This window comes from Alligator sinensis, unplaced genomic scaffold, assembly GCF_000455745.1.
Source record: "Alligator sinensis unplaced genomic scaffold, ASM45574v1 scaffold1061_1, whole genome shotgun sequence".
NCBI classification, from domain to species: Eukaryota; Metazoa; Chordata; order Crocodylia; family Alligatoridae; genus Alligator; species Alligator sinensis.
This window is the reverse complement of record NW_005843066.1, coordinates 140,825-164,699: the sequence shown is the minus strand read 5'-3', so window position 1 is coordinate 164,699 and position 23,875 is coordinate 140,825. Positions and strand designations below refer to the sequence as shown.

Sequence of the window (23,875 nt, the reverse complement as noted above, 5' to 3'; positions counted from 1 at the left end):
GTGGAGCAGGTCAGCCAGTCTGGCTGAGAAGAGCCTCCTCCCTAGGGGAGAGAGGTGGAGGCCATCCCTTCCCAGCAGCTCGCTGCCTCTCTCGCCAAAGAGCGGGCTGTGGTCATGAAAGCCAAAGCCTTCCTGACGACACCAGCGCTGCAGTCTTTGGTTGACCACATAGATCCTCCTGTCCCTTCTCAGCCCATAGCCTGATACTGGGAGGATCGACGAGAACACTACCTGTGCCCCCAGACCCTTAAGCCCCGCTCCCAAATCCCTGTAGCGCCTCATGACCTGGCTGGGAGTGCTCCGAGCAGTGTCATTGGTGCCCACATGAATAAGGAGCATGGGATAGTGGTCTGTGGGTTTAAGGTGCTTTGGGAACAGGTTTATCTCAAACCGGGTTAAGCCATTTCAAACTGGTTTATGTGCACTGAACATCTGTTTTGTTACAGGTTTAAATCTGTTTCTGATCACTTAAACCAGTTTATGTATTATGTCTGTCCCTAGTTCAAGGGACCCCAGCCAGTGGAAAGGGGGAGAACATCAAATTCTTGGCGCACTGCCTGTTTGCAGTCAGAACCACCTGTATTGTACTGCTGTGCAAATTGCCACAGAATCCACTCTACCTATCTGTTCCTACAGAGTTGTTTGGTTTCATTTTTAAAATAAATGCTGTCTCTAGCCCTCCAGTTTATGAGACTACCCCTGGTAATGTAAACGATATAATTACTGCCTGACCCTGTAAACAGCCTGAAACAACTGGTCTGAGGGATTTTCTATTTACCTAACTGAGAAGCTAATGCTGTGATGTAAACATTTTTAACTTTTCACTACCAATCATTTTAGCAGACACTTCCAGGTGTATTATTGTCCAACACAAACCCCAAACTGCCTCTCACACTGTCACAGGTGTCAAATGCCACTAACTTTTTCCTCCCCAGTTTTCAAAGGCTCCAGAATACCTTGCCTTCTACAATCCAGTACACAATAAGCTGTGACATTCTGAAACTGTGGGTGGGGAATGTAACCAAGACACAAGCTACTTTTCTGATAACTTATTCTTTTTCAGATTGCTAAAAAACTCAACATTTGAATTTAAATGTCTCATCTGTCTAACTAAAATTTCTCAGAAACTAATTCTAAACCAACTCTGGAGAAAATGGGGGTTTTATCTATAGGTGGCAGATAGAAATGAGCTGCTAATATTCCTTTTAAATTTCCATTCAGGGAGTTAAAGAAGGGTTTCTTCTTTCTTTTACCTTTTATCTCCTTTTGATCCATGGGGTACTTATCACTATTTGGTGTCATTAGTTATTATTGCTATTATGGTACTACCCAGAGGAGCCCATGAGAATTGGAGGTTCCATGTTGAGAGCACCATACAAGGATACAGAGAAAAATGGCCCGGGTCCTTACCAGTTTACAGGCAAACTGGACAAATTCTTGGCCTAAGCAAAGTCCTCATTACATTGGTTCGCTGTGGGCGCATCTACACGAGATGCTAGACTGCCATAGCAACAAGCTACCGCAAAATAGCATTGGCAGACATGAACTGTGACGCTGAAGTTACTGGGCAGTAGGGTCAGAAACAAGCCATACGCTGCCAAGACTGCACAGTAACAGTGGTTACTGCGCAGCTGGGTGCATGTGTAGACACTCCCAGTGAGGTGGAAACAGAGGCAACCTTAACAAAAGGACTGTTCAAAACACATCTGCCAGCTAATCCCAAATAGGATTTAACATTAATGTGAAGATTTTCAAAGCTTGCTGTTAGGTTCAGAAGGTATATATAGGCACTTATACAAGTGGTTTGAATTTTAAAAATGCTGAGCATCATTGGTTCCTACCAACTTCATCTCTTGGCTCCTTAAATCTCTTTTCATATTTGCTAAAAATTTCCACAGTTCCTTTATAAGAAATAATTTGCTTGTGACCTGGTGCCCATAAAGAGAAGAACAATCTTTAACAAAGTTTTTGGCAAGAATAAGCATTACAGCTTAAGCATAAAAGTTCAAGTTTGCACTACCTTCATAACCGGAGAGAATTTTAGAGCAGGGGATAACATTGCATGTATTATGAAATGTATCAGGTAAAATCCAAATAATGGTTAAGCTTTAAAACATGATTAAATGTTATTTCTTAGATCATTTGTCCTTGGTTTAAAATAAAATATCTCAAGAAAAAATGTACTTGACAGTTTTGATCTTTCTACTAAAAAATCAAGAGAAAGCAATAAGGAAACCAGGCCCCTTGCCTCCAATGTAATTATTCTCCATTTATACCACTATGAGTAATATCAGAGCCACTTCAGCAATATCAGATCCCTTGCTCTCTTTGGAGAGATCAGTTTGTTCAACAGTAGATAACTGATAAACATAACAGTAGCACCTGACTGACAAAGCTATCTGACATCAGACCACAGGACTAATAAGGTCTTTGTTTAGAGCAGCAGTTTTCAAACCTCGTAAAGTCATAGAACCCTTTCGTATCACTTCTGCCATGGAACCACTAACCCTATCCTACAAGCTGACGTGAAGCCAGGTGACCTGGGTTGGCAATGGTGGCACACCACCTCCCAGCCTGCTCTGCTATTACCCCCAATCTCTTTGTGGAACCCCTGGTGACGTATTGTGGAACCCCAGGGTTCTACAGAACACAGTTTGAAAACCACTGATTGACAAGGACCACCATCTGATGTCAACCTAACATCTATTTCCTGTCACCTGCAACCAAGAGTCCACTTAGCTTTCTTCAGCCACACTGAACAAAGGAAATCACTGTTTAAATTTCACAGAACTTTGGATCAGTTACAGCAGCAGTATAATTCCACTTATTTCAATGAAGGCACTTTCCTTTAGACCACAAACAAAGCCAGAATTCAATGTTTTATTTCTACGGAAATTTCCACAGCCTAGTTGTAATGGGACTTTCCCTGTAGAACTCTGGCAGAGCATAAGTAGGAATCAGCAACCTGTGCTAACCAAGTTTAGGTTATATAGCCCTTCTGCATAGCCATAGCTATAATGCCAGCTCTGCTGTAAGGAACCTTGTTTGCACCTACAGTTTTCCTAAGGAAGTATCTTTCTAGCTTCTCCGAGGAAAAAAGCCAAATTCAAATTCTTCATTCTTTTATAAAACACACCTGATGGTTTTTCCTCATATCCTTTTAACAAGTTTCATGCAGTTTTTTTCAGCAATGAGTAAACTCCAATGTCATTTTTTTTATATTGAGGAGGCACTGCCTTCCCCTCAAAGAAGTGGAGATTAAGCCCCTGTTTGTTTTGGACCTGGCTCAAAGGCCAATAAAATCAATGGGAGTCTTGCCACTGATTTAATGGGATTCATATCAGGCTCTTCTATTTTCAACACATAGCTGTACCATTTTAGACAAATAGCTCCAAATGTGGTCAACCTAATTCACTAACAGAAACAAATAAAGGTAAAAGCTGTTACTGTCAATCTCAGTAAGTCAGTTGCCATTTTTAAATGTAGATGCTGGGGTTTTGGTTGTAGCCATGTTGGTCTAAGGACACAGGCAGGCAAGGTTCTTTAAGAAGATGTGACATTTTTATTAAACCAACCGAATAGTTGGAAAAAAGTTCTTAGCAAGCTTTCAGATGCAAACACCTGTCTTCAGGCACAGGGAGTCTCTGCTGTTCTGAGACTCCAAGGAAATCTTTAAATGTAGATGAGCGCGCAGTTATTTTAAATATACAATGGGTGAATTTTATTTTTAATTACATTTTATTACCTGTCTCCCTAAAGCATCTCAGAAAGACATATACATTATGAGAAGTTAATTATTATGATGCACAAAACCTATTAGTGAACATAAAAACACATGCCATAGGAGCTTTGCATACCATACCTTGCTCACAGTTTTTCCCACCATATCGCAGAGGGCACTCACAAGCATAGGTATTCCATTTATTCACACATGTTCCCCCATTCTGACACCAGTTACTCTCACAGTAGTTCTTCTGAGCTGCACAGCCTGGAATTTAGAAAATGGAGTTACTCAACCAAACCATACTCTGCTTGTGTGTCAGGAATGGTGTTTGTATTACACAAAAGTTTCCAAGACTTCAAGTGATTCTAACCATAAGTTTTTGAATAATCTAACAAGTTTCTGAATGACTGTACCTGCAAGACAGTACCTGGAAGTTTGTCAGTACTAAAGAGAAAGGAAATCACTAAACCAGCACAGCACTTCTTTTTTAATGCCCCTCAGGTCAGTAAAACAAAGGAGAGAGGATCCATATTGTCAACAGAGACCAAGAAACCAGACAGATACAGCTGAAGTGCTAAGTTAAACACTAATTTAATGCAACAGAACCCAGTGGAATTACATCATGTAGCAAAGTGCTTCCAAATCAGAAAATAACCAAAGAAAAACCTTACTTTACTCAATTTTCCTTAAAAATATTGACATGAACTAAAAGTTGTACTGAAGTAATAAGTGCAAACTGGCAAAAGCTAAGCAATTTGCAGTTAGGGCTGCAAGTCCATCCTTAGCTCATGGTGCACATACAGGATTAATGTGGAGCTCTTTCCCCATAGTTCATCCCTTAAGCCAGAGCTTTCCAAACTGTGTGCCACGACACATTAGTGTGTCGGCAGCAGTGTGTAGGTGTGTCGCACGAAATGCAGCAAATTTTGCGGAAGGGCACCGCGGAGCTCCCTTACTTGCGTCTGCTTCCCTTGGCCCCTCCCCCGGAACTGAATTACTGTGTCGCGAAATGATGCATGTCTAAAAAGTGTCACCAACATGAAAAGTTTGGAAAGCTCTGCCTTAAGCAGATCTCCACTCAGAGAAAGAAGGAATGAGACATTTTTACATTATATTGAAACCTGCTGCACTGCCTCATTTGTGGAAGAGAGCACTTTCAGACTTCTTCAGCACAGGAAGCCAGGCACGCCAGCCTGGACTCCAGCACATCTCTTGTTGAGGCAGTTACAAGCACTATTCAGCAGGACAGGAGACTCACCCATATTACATTTAAAATGGTTTGAAAAGTCATGATAACTATGAACATATTCTGTGCACACTGCATTTCAGGTTTGGGGGCTACTGTATTTGTTTTAAAAGAAGAACTGAATTTTCAAAACTGGCTAAACTATTCCATTTTTTGGACCCAATTACACAAAGTTTCAGGGCTGACTGTGATCCAACTGCTGTGCCTCAGACATATACAGATAGAGGGTTCTTAAAGGAAATTCAGGGACAGCAGATTGAGTGCAGGCTAAATATGTCACACAATGTCTACTTTGCATGAAACATGGCTTCAGGGTTCACTCAGGGCTAAATTCTCTGCACAAATTCCTGAAAAAGATTCTTGTCAATGCAGCGAGTCCAAATAAGCTCTGTGCACCTCTTAAGTGCCACTTCATCCTTCAAGTGGTCCAAACACTCAGAGGTACTATGTGTGTCTTTGGTACAAGAATTAAAATTACCTAGCTCAAGTAAACAGGGCAATGTGCACAGTGACCAAAGCTGAGGCGAAGATCTTTTCCCCATTTTTTTCTCCAGACAGCTCAACAAGTGTCTGACACAACTTTAGAGGTGCAACAGCTTCTGTGGCTGTTATACTCCTCTCAGAAAGACAAGCACAGGGGCTGGCACTGAAGACAGAAAAGGGGTTTCCTTCTTTTTCCATCCCCATCCAATCTATTCTGCACTAGGTGGCCTGGGCTCCTTCCTCACACTCCCAAAACTTCCCCTCCACAGCTCAGAGGAGCAGAAAGAACTGACACTGGGCAGTGGTGGCAGCACAAAGTGTAGGAAGTTTTTTGCCTGAAATGAAAAATACCATGCCCAGCTCCTGCAGGCAAAATTAGCCAATCTGCACCAGCTTGCACACAGCCAGTCAAATCAATCTTCATGTAAAAAGGCTGTACTTGCAGTTTTTAGCCACATGCATAGCACCCTTTCTTGAAAATCTGGCTCTCAATTTGTGCTTATATACTCAGGGTGACTGAAAGTTTTTTCTTGTGGATTTTCAAATACCAGGAGCTTATACCTGGCAGAGTGCCGTTATTGGCTATGAAACTAGCCATGTCGATTGGCTTGCTGTCAATGGAGAGGTTCCTCATGCAGCCAACAAACTGTCTGTTATGCACAGGAAAATCTTCTGGTAGGTTTGGGACACCCCCAAGAAGGAGGGGGCCAGTGAGGTCCAAAGACCTAAAGAAATAAGAAGAAATAAAGAAACAAGATACAGATTATTTTTACATTTAAATGAGCCTTAATTTCAGTGAGTGCCCCCTTGCTCTTGTTTATATGAAAGGATAATCTGATTGGCTTTTTCTGTATTATTCTTTATTTTATATCTACCATGTTATTTGTTATTCAGTTCTTTAAATGAAACAATGCAGAGCTTACCATCTTCCCTTTTAGAGAAGCCTGTTTAAGTATCTCACTGCTTTTCCCTTCTCTCTTGCTACATCCTTTTTGGATGGTGTGATTTGAAATGATGATACAATCTTTTAACCATTTTTGTCCCTTTCTTATTGAAGCTTAAAATCGTACTTTCTTTTCTAACCACACTGTACATAGAGCAGATGTTTTCACTGAGCTTTCTTCATTAATTCTTAGATCCCTTTCTTATACAGTTGCAGTTAATTTAGGCATAGCTCTGTTTATGAACAGTTCACCTTACCCCTCCCAGTTACAATTAGTGGCACTGAATTTCACCTTGCCAGTTTAAAGGTGGTCAGTTTGCTTTTTTATCGGTTCTTTGCTATATAGACTCAATTTCCCTTAATGGTGAAAATGAAAAGAAAATATATGTAAAATGCCCTTACTTTTTTGAGCCAGTCTGAGTCCCTTGTGCAGCACATGTATAGTTGCCAATGAGACTTCCAAAGCTCACAGCCACTGCTGTGTCACAGTCATCCACTGTCACTACTGCCACCTTTTCTCCAGAAGGCCCATGAGGAATTCCTAATCTTCCAATGTTAGGCTTCAAACAATAAATGACACACTTGTAAATAATGCTAGACACACAAAGGAATACATACAGTGCCAATTTACTCACAAAGTGACATTCTTCACATTCTTTTGAGATTACTCAAAAAGGGTACACAAACATGAATTAAGGGGTATCTCTTCCAGGTCAGCTATTCAAAAGGAAACCCAATGGCTGATTTCAGAGAATGTTAATAAGCTTCCAGACAAACAATGGAATGATTTTTACCCTTGATTTGAACTTGAAAAACAGATGTGCAGCTTGGCTGCATTTCTCTGGATAAAGTGAATTGCCTCAAATAACTTCAAACATCTTTTTTCAACCTATGTGAAGTGGGAAGATCACAGCTCAAGTTGTATTCTAATAATTGTTTACACAGTGAGTGCATCTACATATGCAATTAATGTGCTGAAAGCTTAATATAATGCAGTAAGCTTTCTCTGGGAGTATATCTATATACCCATTTGCCCACTGGGAGCAAATTTGCTCCTGACAGGAGCAGTGCAGAGCAGGGCTACTCCGGCCCTGCTCTATTCCCATATGGGAGCCACGGGGAGCTCTAGGCTCCCCCACGTGCCAGCCCTGAGTTGGTAGGGGGCACCAAGGTCAGACCTGAGGTCTTGGGTGTGGGACAGGCGGTCCTGCATCTGGGGCAGCTGTTTCCCAGCTCCTTGCCCTGATCAGCTGATTGGGGCAGGGGGCTGGGAAAGTGTCCCCTCCCCCAGAGCTGTTTCCCAGACCCCTGCCCCAATTGGCTGGTGGGACACCTGCTACCAAGCACCCAGCTGGGCAATGAAGCACCGCTGGGGGCTAGCTTGGAGCTGCCCCTCTTCTGGAGCAGCCGGCAGTGAGCCTTGAGCTGGGTGGGGATTTCCCAGAGCAGCTGGGGGCCAGTCAAGAGCTGTTTAATTTACCCTGAAAGCCCACTTGTGAGGTCAGAGTGGCATCTTCCTTATTTTACAGAAAAAAGAAAGGATATACAAAAAAATTAAAAGATTCAAAGTCCCAAAAAGTCTATGGCACCATCGGGACTGGATGCAAACTTCTTAAATCCCAGCCTTGCATCTTAATTACAAAAGTTTCCTTTGTCCCAGTACAACTCTGTTAACTACAATATCAGATTTACTTCATTTGTAATTAACAGCAGAAAGCAGCTGCCATACAGAAACAAAATTATTTGAGATACAGGTTCTTCTGAGGGTTACATCTTTAATGTTTATAAAAGAGGTAATAATGATGCAAACAAAGAATTAGATCTTTCATATTTCATACCTGCTGAAAGTAGATAATTTTCTGCTTTTGCATCTATGAAAACATTTAAAGTAGTATATAGTTCATAAGGCAGGTCTTATTCATAAGGCAGGTCCTACTTGGTTTACTCGTGTCCCCCTGAGGTCAGTGGAACTACTAATATGAGAAAAGTGAACAGGATCTAACCCAGACACATTACACAACTGAAAATCAAGAACTATTTTATGATCTTTGATTACTAGTAGTAATGACGCATTTGGCCTCTGCTTCAGCTTCTTTTCAGAACTTTTAGCCATTTACCTTGCAGCACTGTGCAATTCTGAATTCCTTATTTTCACCAAAAACTAAGAAATAGCAAGGGGAGAAAAACCCCCCAATTCTGTCCGTTTCAGGTTTTGCAAATTCAAACTTGCTGAAATATTTAAAGGTTGATTTCATCCTTGTAAAGAATTACAGCTTCAGAGGCAAAGCTAATTATACTTGTGCAAAAAACCGTTTTTTAAAGATGTTTCCTGGTTTCAAACAATTCCAGTTAGAGTGCATTTTCCATTTCCCCTATCAACAGCTGATGTGATCACATAGCTTGGCAGCTATTCAAATAAAGATTCTGACCTCTATTAAGTGATATTAAGGCAAGTTTTGTTTTTCCCTGGGCTATGTAACAATCTAACTTGGAAATGACTGGGAGCACACACAGCTGCAATGCTGAAAATTTGGCTAGAAGCTGCTCCCAGTCAATGAATGAATAAATAAAAAATCTGCTAACAGTGAGGCCCTTAAATACTGTAAAATGAACGTTTTGGATACTGCTGTTACTCATGGGAAGGAAAGACTTAGCTAACCCTTCAGTTCAGGATGCCTTAATAAAATGCATCTCTTGTTTAATACCCAGGCAGCATCAGAGGAATTGGGAGTGAGAGAGAAAATGCTGCTTCAGCTGTGTATGCTTGGGCAGCGTTAACCAAGCTTTCAATCTAGAGGTTCTACTGCACTGCAACCTGCCCTGCAGTGGCCAACATGGGGTTCTGTCACTTATATTGACTAGGTGATTACAGCCTTTCCTTAGACATTGAATTGTCACTGTCATCTGGGTCTTTGCCCTCAGGCTTAGCCTCCTGGGAAACATGCTACAGTTCTGAGGCCTTACCTTAGTGCTGCTTGGGATCTTATGCTGATGAAGAATATAGCAGCTTATCTTTCACCAAAAGGTCCTCAAGTGTTTCCTCCCAGCGCCAGCTCAAAAAACTCTGAATCAATTAATTTCCTGCTCATATTTCAAGGCCTGTTTGTTCTCCCGACTTTTGCTGAGAATGTATTGCTAGTGATGTGTAAAAAATGAAATCTGTGGATGATTTAATGATGATAGGGGATATTAAGTTTTTTTTCTTTTGAGTAGCACTTTTTTGTTTGAGTCCAATATACACCTTCCCAGCCCCTGACATGGGGCATATTGTACAAAAGAAATCTTAACTGAAAAAATGTCTGACAAAGGCTTAGAGGGGGAAGACCTCAAGTGTCAAAATTGAGACTAATTTTATTTAACATTATCATTAATAACCTTGTCACAAAAAGAAAGAGCATGTTCATTAAATTTGATGATAACCGGGGATCCTGGTCTTCTCTGTTTAAAAATAGCAAATTCTATGATAAAATCCCCATAATGTCTCTGTTTAACAAACCCCAAATATTTTTATGCAATTAAAATGAAACACTACTACGTATACTGGAATCAGTTAAATGCAATGTTTTATTGATATATTTACAATTTTAAAGCAATTTGGAAGCCTACCAGTGCTCAATCACTATAATAAAATAAATTCTAAATACCTATACATTTTGGCATTTGACTTTGGGTTTTTTACCATGGAAAATCAGAGCTCCCCCTGCCTCCTTCACTCACCAGGGTGCGGGTCCAGCTGCGGCTGTCCCCCACAGCTGCTCTGTGGTGTTGAGCAGTCCCGATATGCCAGTGCCTTGCCCATGTCACTATACCTCACTTGCAAGCCACAGCCCCCAAGTTCTGCTGGCGCCCTCACTCCTGACCACAGCTCCCCATCCCTGCCAGTGCCCCTCACTACAGACACACAGCCCCCCTGGCCTTGCCGGTGCCCCTCACTCCCTACCCACAATGCCCCAGACCTGCTGGTGCCCCTCACTCCCAAACAACAACCCCCTGGGCTCCGAGGTGCTGGTACTTCTCACTCATAACCCACACACCTCTGGCCCTGCTGATGCCCCTCACTCCCAATCCACAGGCCCCTGGCCCTGCCAGTGCCCCTCACTCCCTATTCACAGCCCCCTGCCTCCTCCAGCCCTGATGGAAGGGGACCGCAGCTGCCAGGGCTATGGGGCCAGGGCCTCGAGTCTTCAGCCTCCTGCTGGCCTCCAGCAGCACCAGACACTCATAACCCACACACCTCTGGCCCTGCTGATGCCCCTCACTCCCAATCCACAGGCCCCTGGCCCTGCCAGTGCCCCTCACTCCCTATTCACAGCCCCCTGCCTCCTCCAGCCCTGATGGAAGGGGACCGCAGCTGCCAGGGCTATGGGGCCAGGGCCTCGAGTCTTCAGCCTCCTGCTGGCCTCCAGCAGCACCAGAGACCTGGCTGCTGCCCGTGAGCCTAGCTCACTTTCCCCAACCAGCAGCACAGCTGGAGCAGAGATCGGGGGGGGGGGGGGGCGGGGGGAGGGGGAAGAAGGGGAAGTGTGGCAGAGCTAAAATTTTCTGATACTAAAAAAAAAATACGCCTCTGTGCAGGGCAGGGCAGAGCAGGGTGGCTTGGTGCTGCCATCAGGTGCCCCACGCTGCCATGGCAAGGTGCCCCCTGCTCACTCGGCAGCAGCAGGGGAGCACAACTCAGCATAGGGCTCCTGGCAGCAGCACTGACCCTCCCTGCCCTGCCTCACTCTGCCCTGCTGTGCTGGGTCCTGCCTGCTGTGCTGCAGAGGCCCTGGGGGAGAGCATCAGTGTGGGGAGACCTGAGCCCACATCTGCCAGTCCACATCTGCCCCCACCCCATGCACAATTCTGGGGGGCATATGCCCCATCAAGCTCCCCCTGAGAGTGCATGCAGTGGCAGGGAGCAAGCCCCTGCCTCCAACCCCAGACAAGCCTCCCGCAGTTTGGTCCCACTTGCTGCTGGAGCCCTGTAGCCATGCCTTCCCACTCTGGCCCCAAGCCCCAGCCTTGTGCACTGCCCCAGCCCTGCCCAACTTTATCCCTCGCTTACTCAATATAGAGGCCTTAAGTTCCCTCTCCCGCCCTCTCCCCACAGATTAACCTGTGGGGAGCTGCGTGAGCTGCTCCCCATGCTGCCTGGCTGCCATTTGCATGTGTGTGTACATACATGAACGTGGTGCCCCCTGTGTGATTACCCTCCTCATCCACTGGTGGCCTCACCAGCGCTCAATAGAGGGGAATAATCACTTCCCTTGACTTACTGGCAACACTCTTACCAATGCAGACCAGTATGGTGTTAGCCTTCTTGGAAACAAGGGCACACTGTTGGCTCATATTCAGCTTATTGTCCACTGTAACCCTCAGGTCATTTTCTGCAAAGCTGCTGCCCAGCCAGTTAGCCCCCAGCCTGAACTGGTGCATGGGATTGTTTGGTCCTAAGCACAGGACTTTGCACTTGTCCTTGTTGAACCTCATGAGATTTCTTTTGGTCCAATCCTCCAATTTGGCTAAGTCACTCTGAATCCTAGCCCTACCCTCCAGTGTATCTACTACTATCCCCAGCTTGGTGTCATCTCCAAACTTGCTGAGGGTGTACTGTATGCCAGGGGTGGGCAAAATATGGTGCGCAGGCGTCATCCAGCCCATGAGGCTATTCTATCCGGCCTGTGGGGCCCCTAAAAAATGTAGAAAATTAATATTTATTTGCCCTTGGTTCCTGTCAAAAATGACAGGAACCAATGGCTGTATGATCCAGGGGAAGCCCGGTGGTCTCCCACAACAGCAGGGCCGCCTGGCCCCGCCGGAAGCCCCAGCCGGGGCTTCTGGCTTGGGAGCACGTGGCTGCTTCAGTGGTGCCAGAACCTCAGCTAAGTGGGAAGGGGGGGAAGAGCAGGGGAGGACCCTGGGCAGGGAAGGAGCCCGGGGAAAAGAGGCCTGGGGAAAAGCTGAGTGCAGGTTGGGGGAAAGCGGCCCCACACCCGCCTCGTGCCAGATGCCCCGTGCTGCAGCCGCTTGCAGCCCTCCTGGGGCTGCCTGTGCCTGCTCTGGACAGCCCCGCATGTGCTGCGAGTGGCTGCAGCAGGGAGCACCAGCCATGGGTTCGGGGAGGGGCCGCTTCTCCCCAGGCTCCTTCCCAGTGCGGAGGAAAATAGCCCCTCCCCCACCCTGTGGCCAGCGCCCCGCACTGCAGCTGCTCGCAGCCCACATGGGGCTGTCCAGAGCAGGCACAGGGGGTCGGGGCTGTGTGCTGCCCCCCGCCTGTACTGCGGGACTGGGGGGCACTGGGAGTGAGCGGGTGCAACAGCCAGCGGGAACAAGAGGCCTGCACTGATGTCCCGGGGCCAGTGCCGGCGGGGCCCAGAGGGCCCCGGCGGGCAGGGGCTCTATGGAGCCGGGCCAGCTCCCCCCTCTCCCCGCTGGTGCAGCCCAGCCCGGCTCCACAGACCCCTGCCAGCCTGTGCACTGCTTTGGTCCCCACCAGTGCTGGCCCTGGGACCTTGGTCCCAAGACATTGGGACATTGGTCCCAAGATGGTGGGGCACCTGTGATGTCAAGGGGTGGGGCACCTGTCAAGGAGTGGATCTACCCATGCAGCTTTCAACAGCCCGCCAAAACTGGGTAAGTGGCCCTCCGCCCGAAATAATTGCCTGCCCCTGCTCTATGCCATCTTCCAAGTTGTTGATAAAGATATTGAACAAAACTAGCCCCAGGACTGATCCCTGGGGCACTCTACTGGATACCGGCTGCCAACTAGATAACAAGTCATTGATTACTACCCTCTGAACCCTCTGTCCAGTTTTCTATCCACCTTACAGTCTATTTAACCCACCCATACTCCTTAGCTTGCCTGGGAGAATGTTGTGGGAGACCATATCAAAAGCCTTGCTACAATCAAGGTACACTACACCCACTGGTCTTCCCACATCCACAGAGCCAGTCATCTCATCATAGAAGGCACTCAGGTGGGTCAGGCAGGACTTGCCCCCGGTGAATCTATGCTGACTGTTCGTAATCACCTTTTCCTCCTCCAAGCGCTTAGAAATGGAATCCTTGAGGGTCTGCTCCATGATTTTTCCAGGGACTGAGGTGAAGCTGACTGGCTTGTAGTTCCCTGGATTCTCCTTTTTCCCTTTCTTAAATATGGCACTATTTTTGTGCCCTTTTCCAATCATTTGGGACCTCTTCTGATAGCCATGAGTTTTAAAAAATGATGGCCAGTGGCTCTGCAATCACATTAGTCAATTCTCTCAGCACCCTCGGGTGCATCCTATCCGTGTTTTTCTGTGGTCAAAAACCTGGATCCTTCATGATAACACATAGTTAGGAGGTACTGTCACAGTGAAATAGGAGGATTGGAATTCCAGACAGGAAGAACTGAATGATCTTGGGACTTGAGTAATAGAAATGGGATGAAATATAATAATATAAAATGTAGTATCATCCATTTATGGACTAACAACAAGAATCTCTACTATAAAATGTTGTTAGTTGGAAATTGCTGAGGAGCAGAAAAAAGGTTGGTGTATTAACTGATCTTGCAATTAGTTAATATAGGCATTGCCAACCTGCACATGCCACAAATGGCACAGGCAGCCTCTGTGTGGGGTACACAGGAGACTGGGGACAAGAGAGAGCAAACAGCATATAGGGCAAGAAGCAGAAAGAAGAGAATTGGATCAGGAAGGGAGCACAGGGTAGGAAGCCAAAAACAGAGCAACAGATCAGGCAGAGACAGGGATCAGAATGGCACTCAAAAAGGGTGTACGATGAATCTGTGGCACACCTGCCAAAAAGGTAGGCCCCACTGAATTAATATGCCACGAGCCATAATGTGATCCTAGCATGTTCCGGATGATCATACAGTCATAGAACTGGAAGGGACCTGCAAGATCATCAAGTCCAGTCCCCTGCCATAAGCAGGAAGTTATTGGGCTCTGTGGCAGGGCACTGTTGGTGCCTGCCACTTTAAGGGCTGGATCAGGCATCCAGCAGGTGCCTGATGGTGCCTTCTTTGTACCCTCTCAAGTTGATCCACATCCTTCTTGAAGTGAGGTACCCAGAACAGGACACAGTACTCCAGCTGAGGCCTCACGAACACCAAATAGAGGGGGAGGAGTACCTTCCTGGATCTATTGGCCACACATTGGCTGATGCACACCAGAGTTCTATGTGGCAACCTCATCGCACTGTTGGTTTAAGTTCATCTTCAGGTTGATCATGACCCCCAGGTCTCGTTCAGATGCTGTCCCAGCCAGTGGACCACCACCCATTGTGTAGTTATGATGAGGGTTCTTCCTACCCAGATGAAGGACCTTGCACTTCTCCTTGTTAAATCTCATCTGATTCCATTCTGCCCATGAATCCAATCTGTCAAGGTCGTCCTGGATCTTTACCCTATCCTCTGATGTGTCCACGTTTCCCCACAAGTTGGTATCATCCACGAACTTAATCACTGAGCCTTCCATCCCCTCGTCCAGGTCATTAATATATTAAAGAGCATGGATCCAAGCACCGATCCCCGGGGGACACCACTGAAGATGGCCCTCCAGGATGAGACCATCTCATTAATTACAACTCTCTGGGAGTGGCTTCTAAGCCAGTTGTCCACCCACTTCATTGTAGACTGGTCCAGCCCAGTACCCTCCGGTTTGTTTGAGAGCATCTTGTGGGAAACTGAATCAAAGGCTTTACTGAAATCTAAGTAAATCTAAGTAAATGATGTCAGCCTCATGTCCCTCATCCAGATGGCTCGTTACCTGGTTGTAGAAGGACACAGGGCTAGTCAGGTATGATCTACCCTCAACAAAGCTGTGCTGGTTGGTTCTTAACACCCCATCAGTTACCAGCTTGTAATTGATTGCCTCCTTAACAAATTTTTCAAAGATTTTGCCCAGAACCAAAGTCAGGCTGACCAGTCTGTAGTTTACCGGGTCATCCCTCTTCCCTTTCTTAAAGATGGGCACCATATTGGTCCTCTTCCAGTCGTCCGGGACCACTCCTGAGTTCCATGACTCTTCAAACAGCTTGGCCAGTGGTGCTGCTATAAGCTCATCCAGGTCTTTCAGGACTCTTGGGTGCAGGTCATCTGGCCCAGCAGACTTGAAAGTGTGCAGGTGTTGTAGGAGATCCCTCACCTGTTCAGGAATGATTTCAGGTAGTCTGTTGTCTTCTCCATGCTTTCTGGGCCTCTGGTCAGGTGAACAGCTCCCGTGTGATTTCAGGAATACCGACGTGAAGTACGTATTTAGGAGTTCTGCCTTTTCATGGGCATCAACTGTGGGCTGCCCCTGAGCATTCAGTAGGGGTCCCACAGTAGATCCTGATTTTTTTGTTGTTTTCCTTTTCCTTGCTCCCTATGCATCTGTAGAAGGACTTTTTGTTGTCTTTTATGCCAGGTGTCAGCTTGATTTCCATGCCTGCCTTAGCTGTCCATGTCTCGTATCTGCAGGCCCTGGCAATACAGGTGTATTCCTCTCTGGTTGTTGATCCATTTTTCTATTGCTTATATGTTGCTTCTTTCTTTTTAAATAGTTCCATAATATCCTTGTTGAGCTAGGCAGGTCTCTTGGTTCCTTTCCTGCTTCTTTTCTGTGTGGGGATGGCCTGTTTTTGAGCTGTGAGAATTGCCTCCTTAAGGAAGAACGACTGTTCCTGGACTCCCAAATTGTCCAATTGCTGGTCACAGAGGGCCTCTCCAACTAGCCTTTGAGTTTGCCAAAATCTGCCTTCCTGAAATCCAGGACTTCTGCTCTGCTGACTGATTTCCCAGTCTTATGGTGGATGGTGAAATGTATCAGATTGCAATCGCTGTTGCCCAGAGTACCAGCAATCCCCAGGTTGCCTATGATGTCCTCCCCCTTGGTCAGCACTAAATCCAGAGTGGCCTTACCCATAGTAGGCCCTTCCACAACCTGTGTCAGAAACAGATCATCTATGGCTGTCAGAAAGTTGGCTGACCTGCTGGAGGTATCCAAGTGGTCCTCCCAACAAATGTCAGAGTACTTGAAGTCACCCATGACAATCATGTCTCTAGTGCAAGCTCTCCATAGAATGCCTGATTGCACTCCTCTTCTTGGGAGGGAGGCCTGTAATAGACTCCTACAACGATGTGTTTCCAGTAGGTAGAATATACAAAGGACATGGTAAAAAGCACTGGTGAGACCTCCTCTGGATGCCCATGTAGAATCCTGTTCACTCATCTTCATGAAAGATGAACTCAGACTGGAACAGATACAGAGAAAAGCTACTCAGATGATTGGGAGAATGGAAAGCTTATGTTAGAAGAATGAAACAGCTTGGCTTGTTTAGTTTAGCAAACAAAGACTGAGAAAAGATATAATAATATAATAAAAATCAGGGTCATAAATGCCAGTGAAGGAGAAGAGGTATTTAAACTGAAGGACAGCATTAGCACAAGAATGAAAATATATAAATTAAATCTGAAAATCAGAAAAAGATTTCTAATCTTCTGAGGACTGGGGCTCTAGAACAACCTCCTGATAAGTGTAATGGGGGCAAAAAATTGACTAGTTTTTAGGTGGGATTTGATCAGTTTATGAAAGGAATTATATGCTGCTGTTTGTTACCTGTGATAGCAGGGGGCCAGACTGGTAATCCAGTCCCATATTCTTTAGATAATACCAGAATAATTGAATCACTCCTACAAGGGTTTAAAACAAAAAGTTATGAATAGCAGGATCTTTGCTTTCATAGAAAACATCTGCTCTTTGACCACGGACTGCAACAAGAGCAGGATCAAACTCTTACAGAAGAAAGGTTTCAGGACCAAAAAGCAACTTCTGTATTGTTATTCTCTGAGGGAGATTTTCAAGGACATGGCTGAGAGAGAAGTGCCTTGCTCCAACTGACTTTTGATAGGAATTGGGTGCTTGATTACCCTTTCTTCCTTTCCAAATCCACTCCTGTAAATATCATGCTACCTGCAAGCCAAGCTTCATTAGCTTTGCCATACAGTAATTCTGCATTCATGAGTGAAAATTCAGAATAGCGCACAGGAATTTACCAGCATGACTCCTATTAATGTTAACAGAAGGCATGTAACTAAGTTCCTGCTTATGGAACTCCAAAATTGCCTCTCACTGTCTATCCCTAAATGCTGTTTTTTCACATAGTGTTTGTCTGGAAATAGGTTGAAATTCAAATATCAAGGACAGCACACTTCAAAGCAAGAAATGCCAGGAGGTTTAAACAAGGGGAAAAACATATGCAAGCTACAAATTAAGTTAATTCTTCCTGGTCCCACAAAGCTAAGCTGACCTTGCAGAGTGCCAGTTAGCCATGTTAGTCTGAAGTCAGGCAGGAGTGCTGTCAAAATTGGGTGTATCTACATATGCAATTAATATGTATGTATTTACTGTGCAGTAAATTAATACACAGTAAACTACTCCCAAGTGCACATCTACATACGTATTTGGGTCAGGAGAAAATTGCACCCTATGGGCACATCCAGATATGCCTGGACATTTGGTTCCCTGGGGACACATAGCAGCAGCCAGGCAGGAGTGCTGTCAAAATTGGGTGTATCTACATATGCAATTAATATGTATGTATTTACTGTGCAGTAAATTAATACACAGTAAACTACTCCCAAGTGCACATCTACATACGTATTTGGGTCAGGAGAAAATTGCACCCTATGGGCACATCCAGATATGCCTGGACATTTGGTTCCCTGGGGACACATAGCATCAGCGCACCTTGTTCTGCAGCTACTTGTCCCTGGGGAATGCCCATGCCACATGCACATGGCAACTTACCCAGGAGGACAGTAAGGGAGGCTGGGGCCAGCACTGTGCTGGCTCCAGAAGCCTTACTTGGGGTCCTGGGCACCTCTTGGGACTGCAGCCATGGCAAACCCACTGCATGGAGCCTGGCTGACAGCTGCAGTGTGGCTCCGGACAGCCGAGCTCTGCTTTTCAGCAGTGCGCATGGTTGCATTTTTTTTCCCCACAGGTTGTTTTGACCCCTGGATATGCTGGGGTCAAAAAACCCGTGGAAAAAGAAAACTGGAGCAGCACATGCTTGGGCACCATGTCCTTACAGTACAGAGAACACTGGACTGTGCAGTATGTGGTGTTGCAACGTGTTTGCAATACCACATACCACATGACTGCACTCGTCTGGATGCGCCCTATGGGAGTAGTGTAGTCCAGGGTTGCTCCCCGCAGCAGCCAGGGGAGCTCTAGCCACAGCTGCCCAGGTGCTAGCCCCAGGTTGGCAGGGGACACTGGGGGCAGCCCCAGCTGGCAAGTGGCATGGAGCTTAGTCCCATGGTCTGGGTGATGTGGAGCTTGGGGCTTAGTCCCAAAGTCCAGGGGTGGAGGAGCTGTCCCCCTTGCCCACTGGAGCTTGGGATTAAATTGAGCAGGAGTTATGGCTCCCTGCTGCCTGGGTTGACCGGGAACAATGAATCTAACATGCAGGAAAGTGCACATGTAGACATGCCCATTATAAACAAAATCCTTTCAAAGTCTTTGTTACCCATATTCTAGAACACTACATCAAAAGCTATACTTACTTGCTGCCTTCTAAAGAATGACTTCAGAGTAGGGGTGCACCGATAAAGATTTTGGGAGCTGATACCAATAGCAGATATTTAAGGAGGCATATCAGCCGATACCGATCTGATACAACTTCCTCCAGGTGGTAAGTCTGTTCTGGTGGAAGGGAAGGGTTGCGGGAAAGGGTGTGGGGGGGGCAGAACAATGCCCCCACGGTGAAGGAGGGAGGGGGCAGGTGCTGCCTGGGCAGGGGCATGGGATGGAGGGGAAGCTCGTGGCGGGCCGGGGGGGGGAAGCTCCTGCTACTGCTTGCATGCCGGGAGGGCACGGGTTGGGGAGGTGCCCCCTGGATCTGCATGGGGAAGGCAGACAGGCTGGAGCCGGCACTCTCTTCTCAGTGGGGCCTGGACTCGGAGTGGACACCAGCAGCACTGGGAGGGGCTCCATCCACCCCAAATTTCACTGCAGTTCCACTCCCAGCCCCGCACTATTAGGCGCAGCCCAGCTCCATGTCCCCCCTCCACCCACATACTGGGAAGAACTGAGGCTGCACTGGGAGCCTGGCAGTGGTGCTGGGAATGGAGCTGTGGTGAAATTTGGGATGGATGCAGCCCCCTCCCAGCATCACTGGTGCCCGCTATGAGCATAGCTCCCACCAAGAAAAGCCAGCAGTGCCATCTCCAGCACAGATCTGGGGGGCACACCCCCCCCCCCATCCTCTCAGAGTACAAGCAGCGGAGGGAGCCAGCTCCCCACCCCATGAGCTGCACCTCTGTCCCATGCCTCTGCCCCTGCTCCCCCTGGGCAGTATCTGTCCCTGCCTTATACGCTACTTAACACACTAGCTTCAGTTCTACTTATAGTGGCCCCACATCGTCTCCTCCAGTAGCTATTTCCTCAAAATTCCAAGTGCAAATTTTTGAGCAAAAGTGGCCACTTGATTTTTTTATTTTTTTTTTTTACAAATGTATTTATGTAGTAAGTATATTTTTCAATGGATCTAATACTCCTCCAATTTCACAGCTATCTCTTGAATTCAAACCAGGCCTATTTCTACCTTAAAAACTTTATGATTAGTAGTTCAGTTTGCTCCAGTCTCTTTGTTTCTGTTGAAGCAATTGATAAAATAGGAAACAACTTTGTAGCAAACCACATACAAGACTAACAGTTTGAAAACAAGAAAAGGGTACCCTTGAAAATGAGACACAACAAATCTAGGTATGCATGGCAGGAAGGAACCCATTTTTCTCAAGGGACAGATATAAAGCTGCATATTGCAAACAATCCTCTTGGCTTAAATCACTACACAAAAAGCAAATCTATTAAAAAAACCCTTTAAATTGCAAGGCTGGTCTTTTATCAAAGTTCTTTCTAGTGTCAGGGCTTAATATACAGAGCTTAGCTTGTTTGCTTCTATAATTAGTGTAATTTTTAAAAAAGAAATGCCATTCCAAAACCAATGCCAGCATTTTCTATCAATGTTTCCAAGTTTCTACTTGCTTTACAAAAAGCTACCCTCATGTTAGTGTTAATCAGTAGCTAATGATTTATGGACAATTTTGAGTGGTTAAAGGTTAAAAAGAGTCTGTTTCCTAGTTATTTTTCAAACTCAATATTTTTTTAAGTTTTTCATTTGCTTATTTAGCCCAGAAATCTCTCTGTTGTGTTTCAGAGTAGAATATATCATGTTTATATTCTTTTAAACAAATTTTTGATTTCATAATTTTGTTTTGGCTACAGTAATAATTAGTAGAAAATGGAGCAATGTGCAGAGTCCACCACATATGCTGGAAGTCAGTCGTGCCCTTTTGGTTCAAATGCACTCAGTCTCATTAGGCAGCTAGCCAGGTTCAGAGAACCCTTTCATTAACCTGCTGGCCTCGGCTCAACAATCTAATGCACGAAAGGAAAAAAGCCCTCAGATTCCCAGGCAATACTTCATTGCTTCAGTGGTCAAAAAAGCTCATTAACTGCCAGCCCAGTCTCAGTGGGCAGAGCAGAGTCAAACTTCTGCAAAATAAATAAATAAATAAACTGGTAACAATACATATAGCAGCAGGACCTGAAAAAGCATGACATTTATAACCTAAAAGGAAGAAATTGGTAAAAACCAGAGAAATTTAATGCCTCTGCATGGACTTGGAGACTGCACTGATCAGAACAGTCAATCAGGAAACTCGAAATTGGGCCAAATTAAGGCAAAACTACTAATGTTAGTCTCTGTTTTGTAAAATTGCACACGTAACAGAGAAAAACAAAACATCTGCATACCAAGTCAGTATACAGAATGGATAATCCTTCCTATACTTCCAATAGGATACACCTGATTAGTCACTAAAGACAAGAAAGACAAATTCTTACACACAGGGTCTTTATTCATTCCTTAGATGTGTGTTATCCCTCTTGATTTGCTGAATAGTCTAACAGCATTTTTTTGGGTAAATACTTAATTTTAGCTGAATTTAGCATATGTGTAAAAGTTTGTGACAGCCAAAACATTTTTCAGTGCAGGGTCAAAAACTTCAAAATGCTATAAAAGTACCAGACCTAGACAAACTCACTGTAAAAGTAAAATTCCCCTTACATTCAGGGTTCAGGTTGGGCTAGGAAAAGAGTTCACTGGCAGTGAATGATAACCTCCTTATAATTACATCCAGAGCTAATCTTTGATATTCATATACCTTGACCCAGGTTTGACCCACTTCATTATGAGATGCTGCTAACATCCCTATTAAGACCTCCCTGGTGTGAATGGTGTAGCACCACACTGACCTTTCCTTTTTACCATATGCCAAAGAACAATAATGGGCAGTTGCTCTTCATCCTTGGGTCCCTCACTGATCTTGCAGGATCAGCCTTTCCTGCTCTTCTTTTAAATATATATGAAATGTTAGGAAGAAGCTATGTGCTGCCATGAACATACTGATGACATCCAACTGCACATTTCCTTTCCAGTGTATACAACAAACATCTTTATATGTGACATAACTGCTGCATAGGACAAGTTCTTGGATAAGACTCATCCCAACTGTGATGTTGGTAGACAGAGAAATGCTTTGAACTAAGGAAATAGCCAACCCCTGCCCACACCCTCCAGTAGAAGTATCAGTGCTTTTATTTTAAAAATTATGTCCAGGTATCAGGTGTTATTGGTTTCTTCCCTGTTCTTTGATAATGAGACAGCAAAAATTGGAAGCAGTACCTTTTCTACCACACGATTGCACGGAAATGATGCCCATTCTTTCAGAGAAAGAACAGGATACCACAATTGATGCACTCATCACCACAAGACTGGACCACTGAAAACTGCTTTGTTTAGGGTTGTGTTGCTCAGCTTCTAAAATATTTTCATTATTGTACTGTTAATGGTTGTGGGCCCTCCTCCTCCTGCTCCTTTATAGCTGTCTAGCTTCACTCTGACTCCCTATTTATTAGAGATATTTATTGTGGAGGATATCTTTTATCTGACTCCCTATTTATTAGAGGCATTTATTTTGAATACCTTTTATCAAACCAACTGTATAGTTGGGAGGGATACAGACAAGCTTTCAGGAACCAAATACCCTTCCTCAGGCCTTTCTTCTGGACCATTATAGCTACAATATCTCTCTATTGTAAGTTCATTCATCTTTCCCCTCCCAAGACTCTACCTCCCTTTGCACATTCCCCTCTCTCAATCTAGTAGTTGTTTCTTCAACCACACTTCAGACCTATGTACAACACAAAATCCCCCCAAATTGTTTACAGTATAAATTTGCATATATTGCATTTTAGTGATGGTTTATTTTGTATTTAGAGTCCAGACACTGTACTCCATTACTGAACACACAATAATACTAAATTGTGCTACCCGTATTCACACTGAGCAGCATCCTTGTCTAGTAGCAGTCCCATTTTCTTCCCTGAAACAGCTTGCTAAGTGAAATGCTGCTCAGCCTGAGTGCAGGTGACAGAACCCATCCTTCACAAATTAACACTCTTTGTTCCATAAAGATTTGCACAATGTATGACCGTGCCAATTCAGTAACATTTGTGAGGGACTTTGTGCATACAGAGCCCCTGAAATACACATATGACCCCATAAAATACACATGTTCTGCCAAAAGCAGTTTCTCCTCACCTTCATAGACATATGTGAGATACTTTAAAAACTTCTCTGTAAATCACAGAATTATTGTAGGTTACTGGGTGTGGCAGGGCACTGTTGATGCCAGCCACTTAAAGGGCTGGAGCAGGAAGCAGCCAGGTGCTTGAGTACAGTGTCCATTTTGAGACCCAGGATATATATAGGGTGAGGCAGCAATTTACTGCTGGCAGCTGTGAGAGAGACATCAGCCAGCAGAGCTGAGACTCAGGAACAGCTTGGAGGTTTCTGGGCTGGGGCTATGGGGATGGAGAAGGCTGCTGGTCGTGGGCATGACCTAAAACTGCACCCTGCCGGGAATGGGCGGCCTGGTGGGGCTCCTAGTGGTGTGGGAGTTGCCAGGAAATGCCAGGCCAGTTACCACCCCGGTGAAAGGTGGGATTGGGGTCCTTAATAACCCCAGCTCCCATAACCAGGTGGGTAACCCCGTAGTATGGCCCGAGAAGGCAGACCCATGTAAGAGAGTGTGGGCTAGGTGCTCAGAAGCCTGATTTGAGGTACTCTCGACTGGTCAGCACTGGCGCCAGGACCAGAAGGGTCAAAAGGGCCAGGGGCTCTGACTGGCCAGGGATACCCAGAGCCAAGGGCCTGGGGTTCCGGCTGGCCTTGCAGGTGAGGCTAGGGCCTGTGTGGCCAAAGGTCCCAGGAGGGCCACACCCAAGAGGGGGAAGAGTGCAGGGGGCCTGGGAGCCCAGAATGAGGGCGGAGTAGTCTGCCTGATTAGGAGGGATCTAGTTGGGGTCCAGACTGGAGGATTATGGGGCCCAGTGTGAGGCCGGAGATGTTAAGAACTTAGATGCCATCTGTGAGGCATAGG

At 45.5% G+C, this 23,875-nt stretch overlaps 1 protein-coding gene across 2 annotated transcripts in view; it reads right to left on the bottom strand.

The window, feature by feature from the left end:
* LOC102372858 (cadherin EGF LAG seven-pass G-type receptor 1) overlaps positions 1-23,875 on the bottom strand; it is a 176,585-nt gene that overhangs the window by 67,271 nt on the left and 85,439 nt on the right. Inside the window, exons 1-4 of one of the 2 annotated variants that reach the window (XM_025193547.1) lie at positions 9,361-9,510; positions 6,799-6,956; positions 6,015-6,178; positions 3,863-3,988 (exon numbers count right to left, since the gene is read on the bottom strand). In XM_025193547.1, the coding sequence (XP_025049332.1) occupies positions 3,863-3,988; positions 6,015-6,087 (199 nt within the window). In that variant the 5' untranslated portion in view covers positions 6,088-6,178; positions 6,799-6,956; positions 9,361-9,510. Of the gene's footprint in view, positions 1-3,862; positions 3,989-6,014; positions 6,179-6,798; positions 6,957-9,360; positions 9,511-23,875 lie in introns of those variants that run through there. The other variant, XM_025193545.1, reaches the window with a different exon arrangement.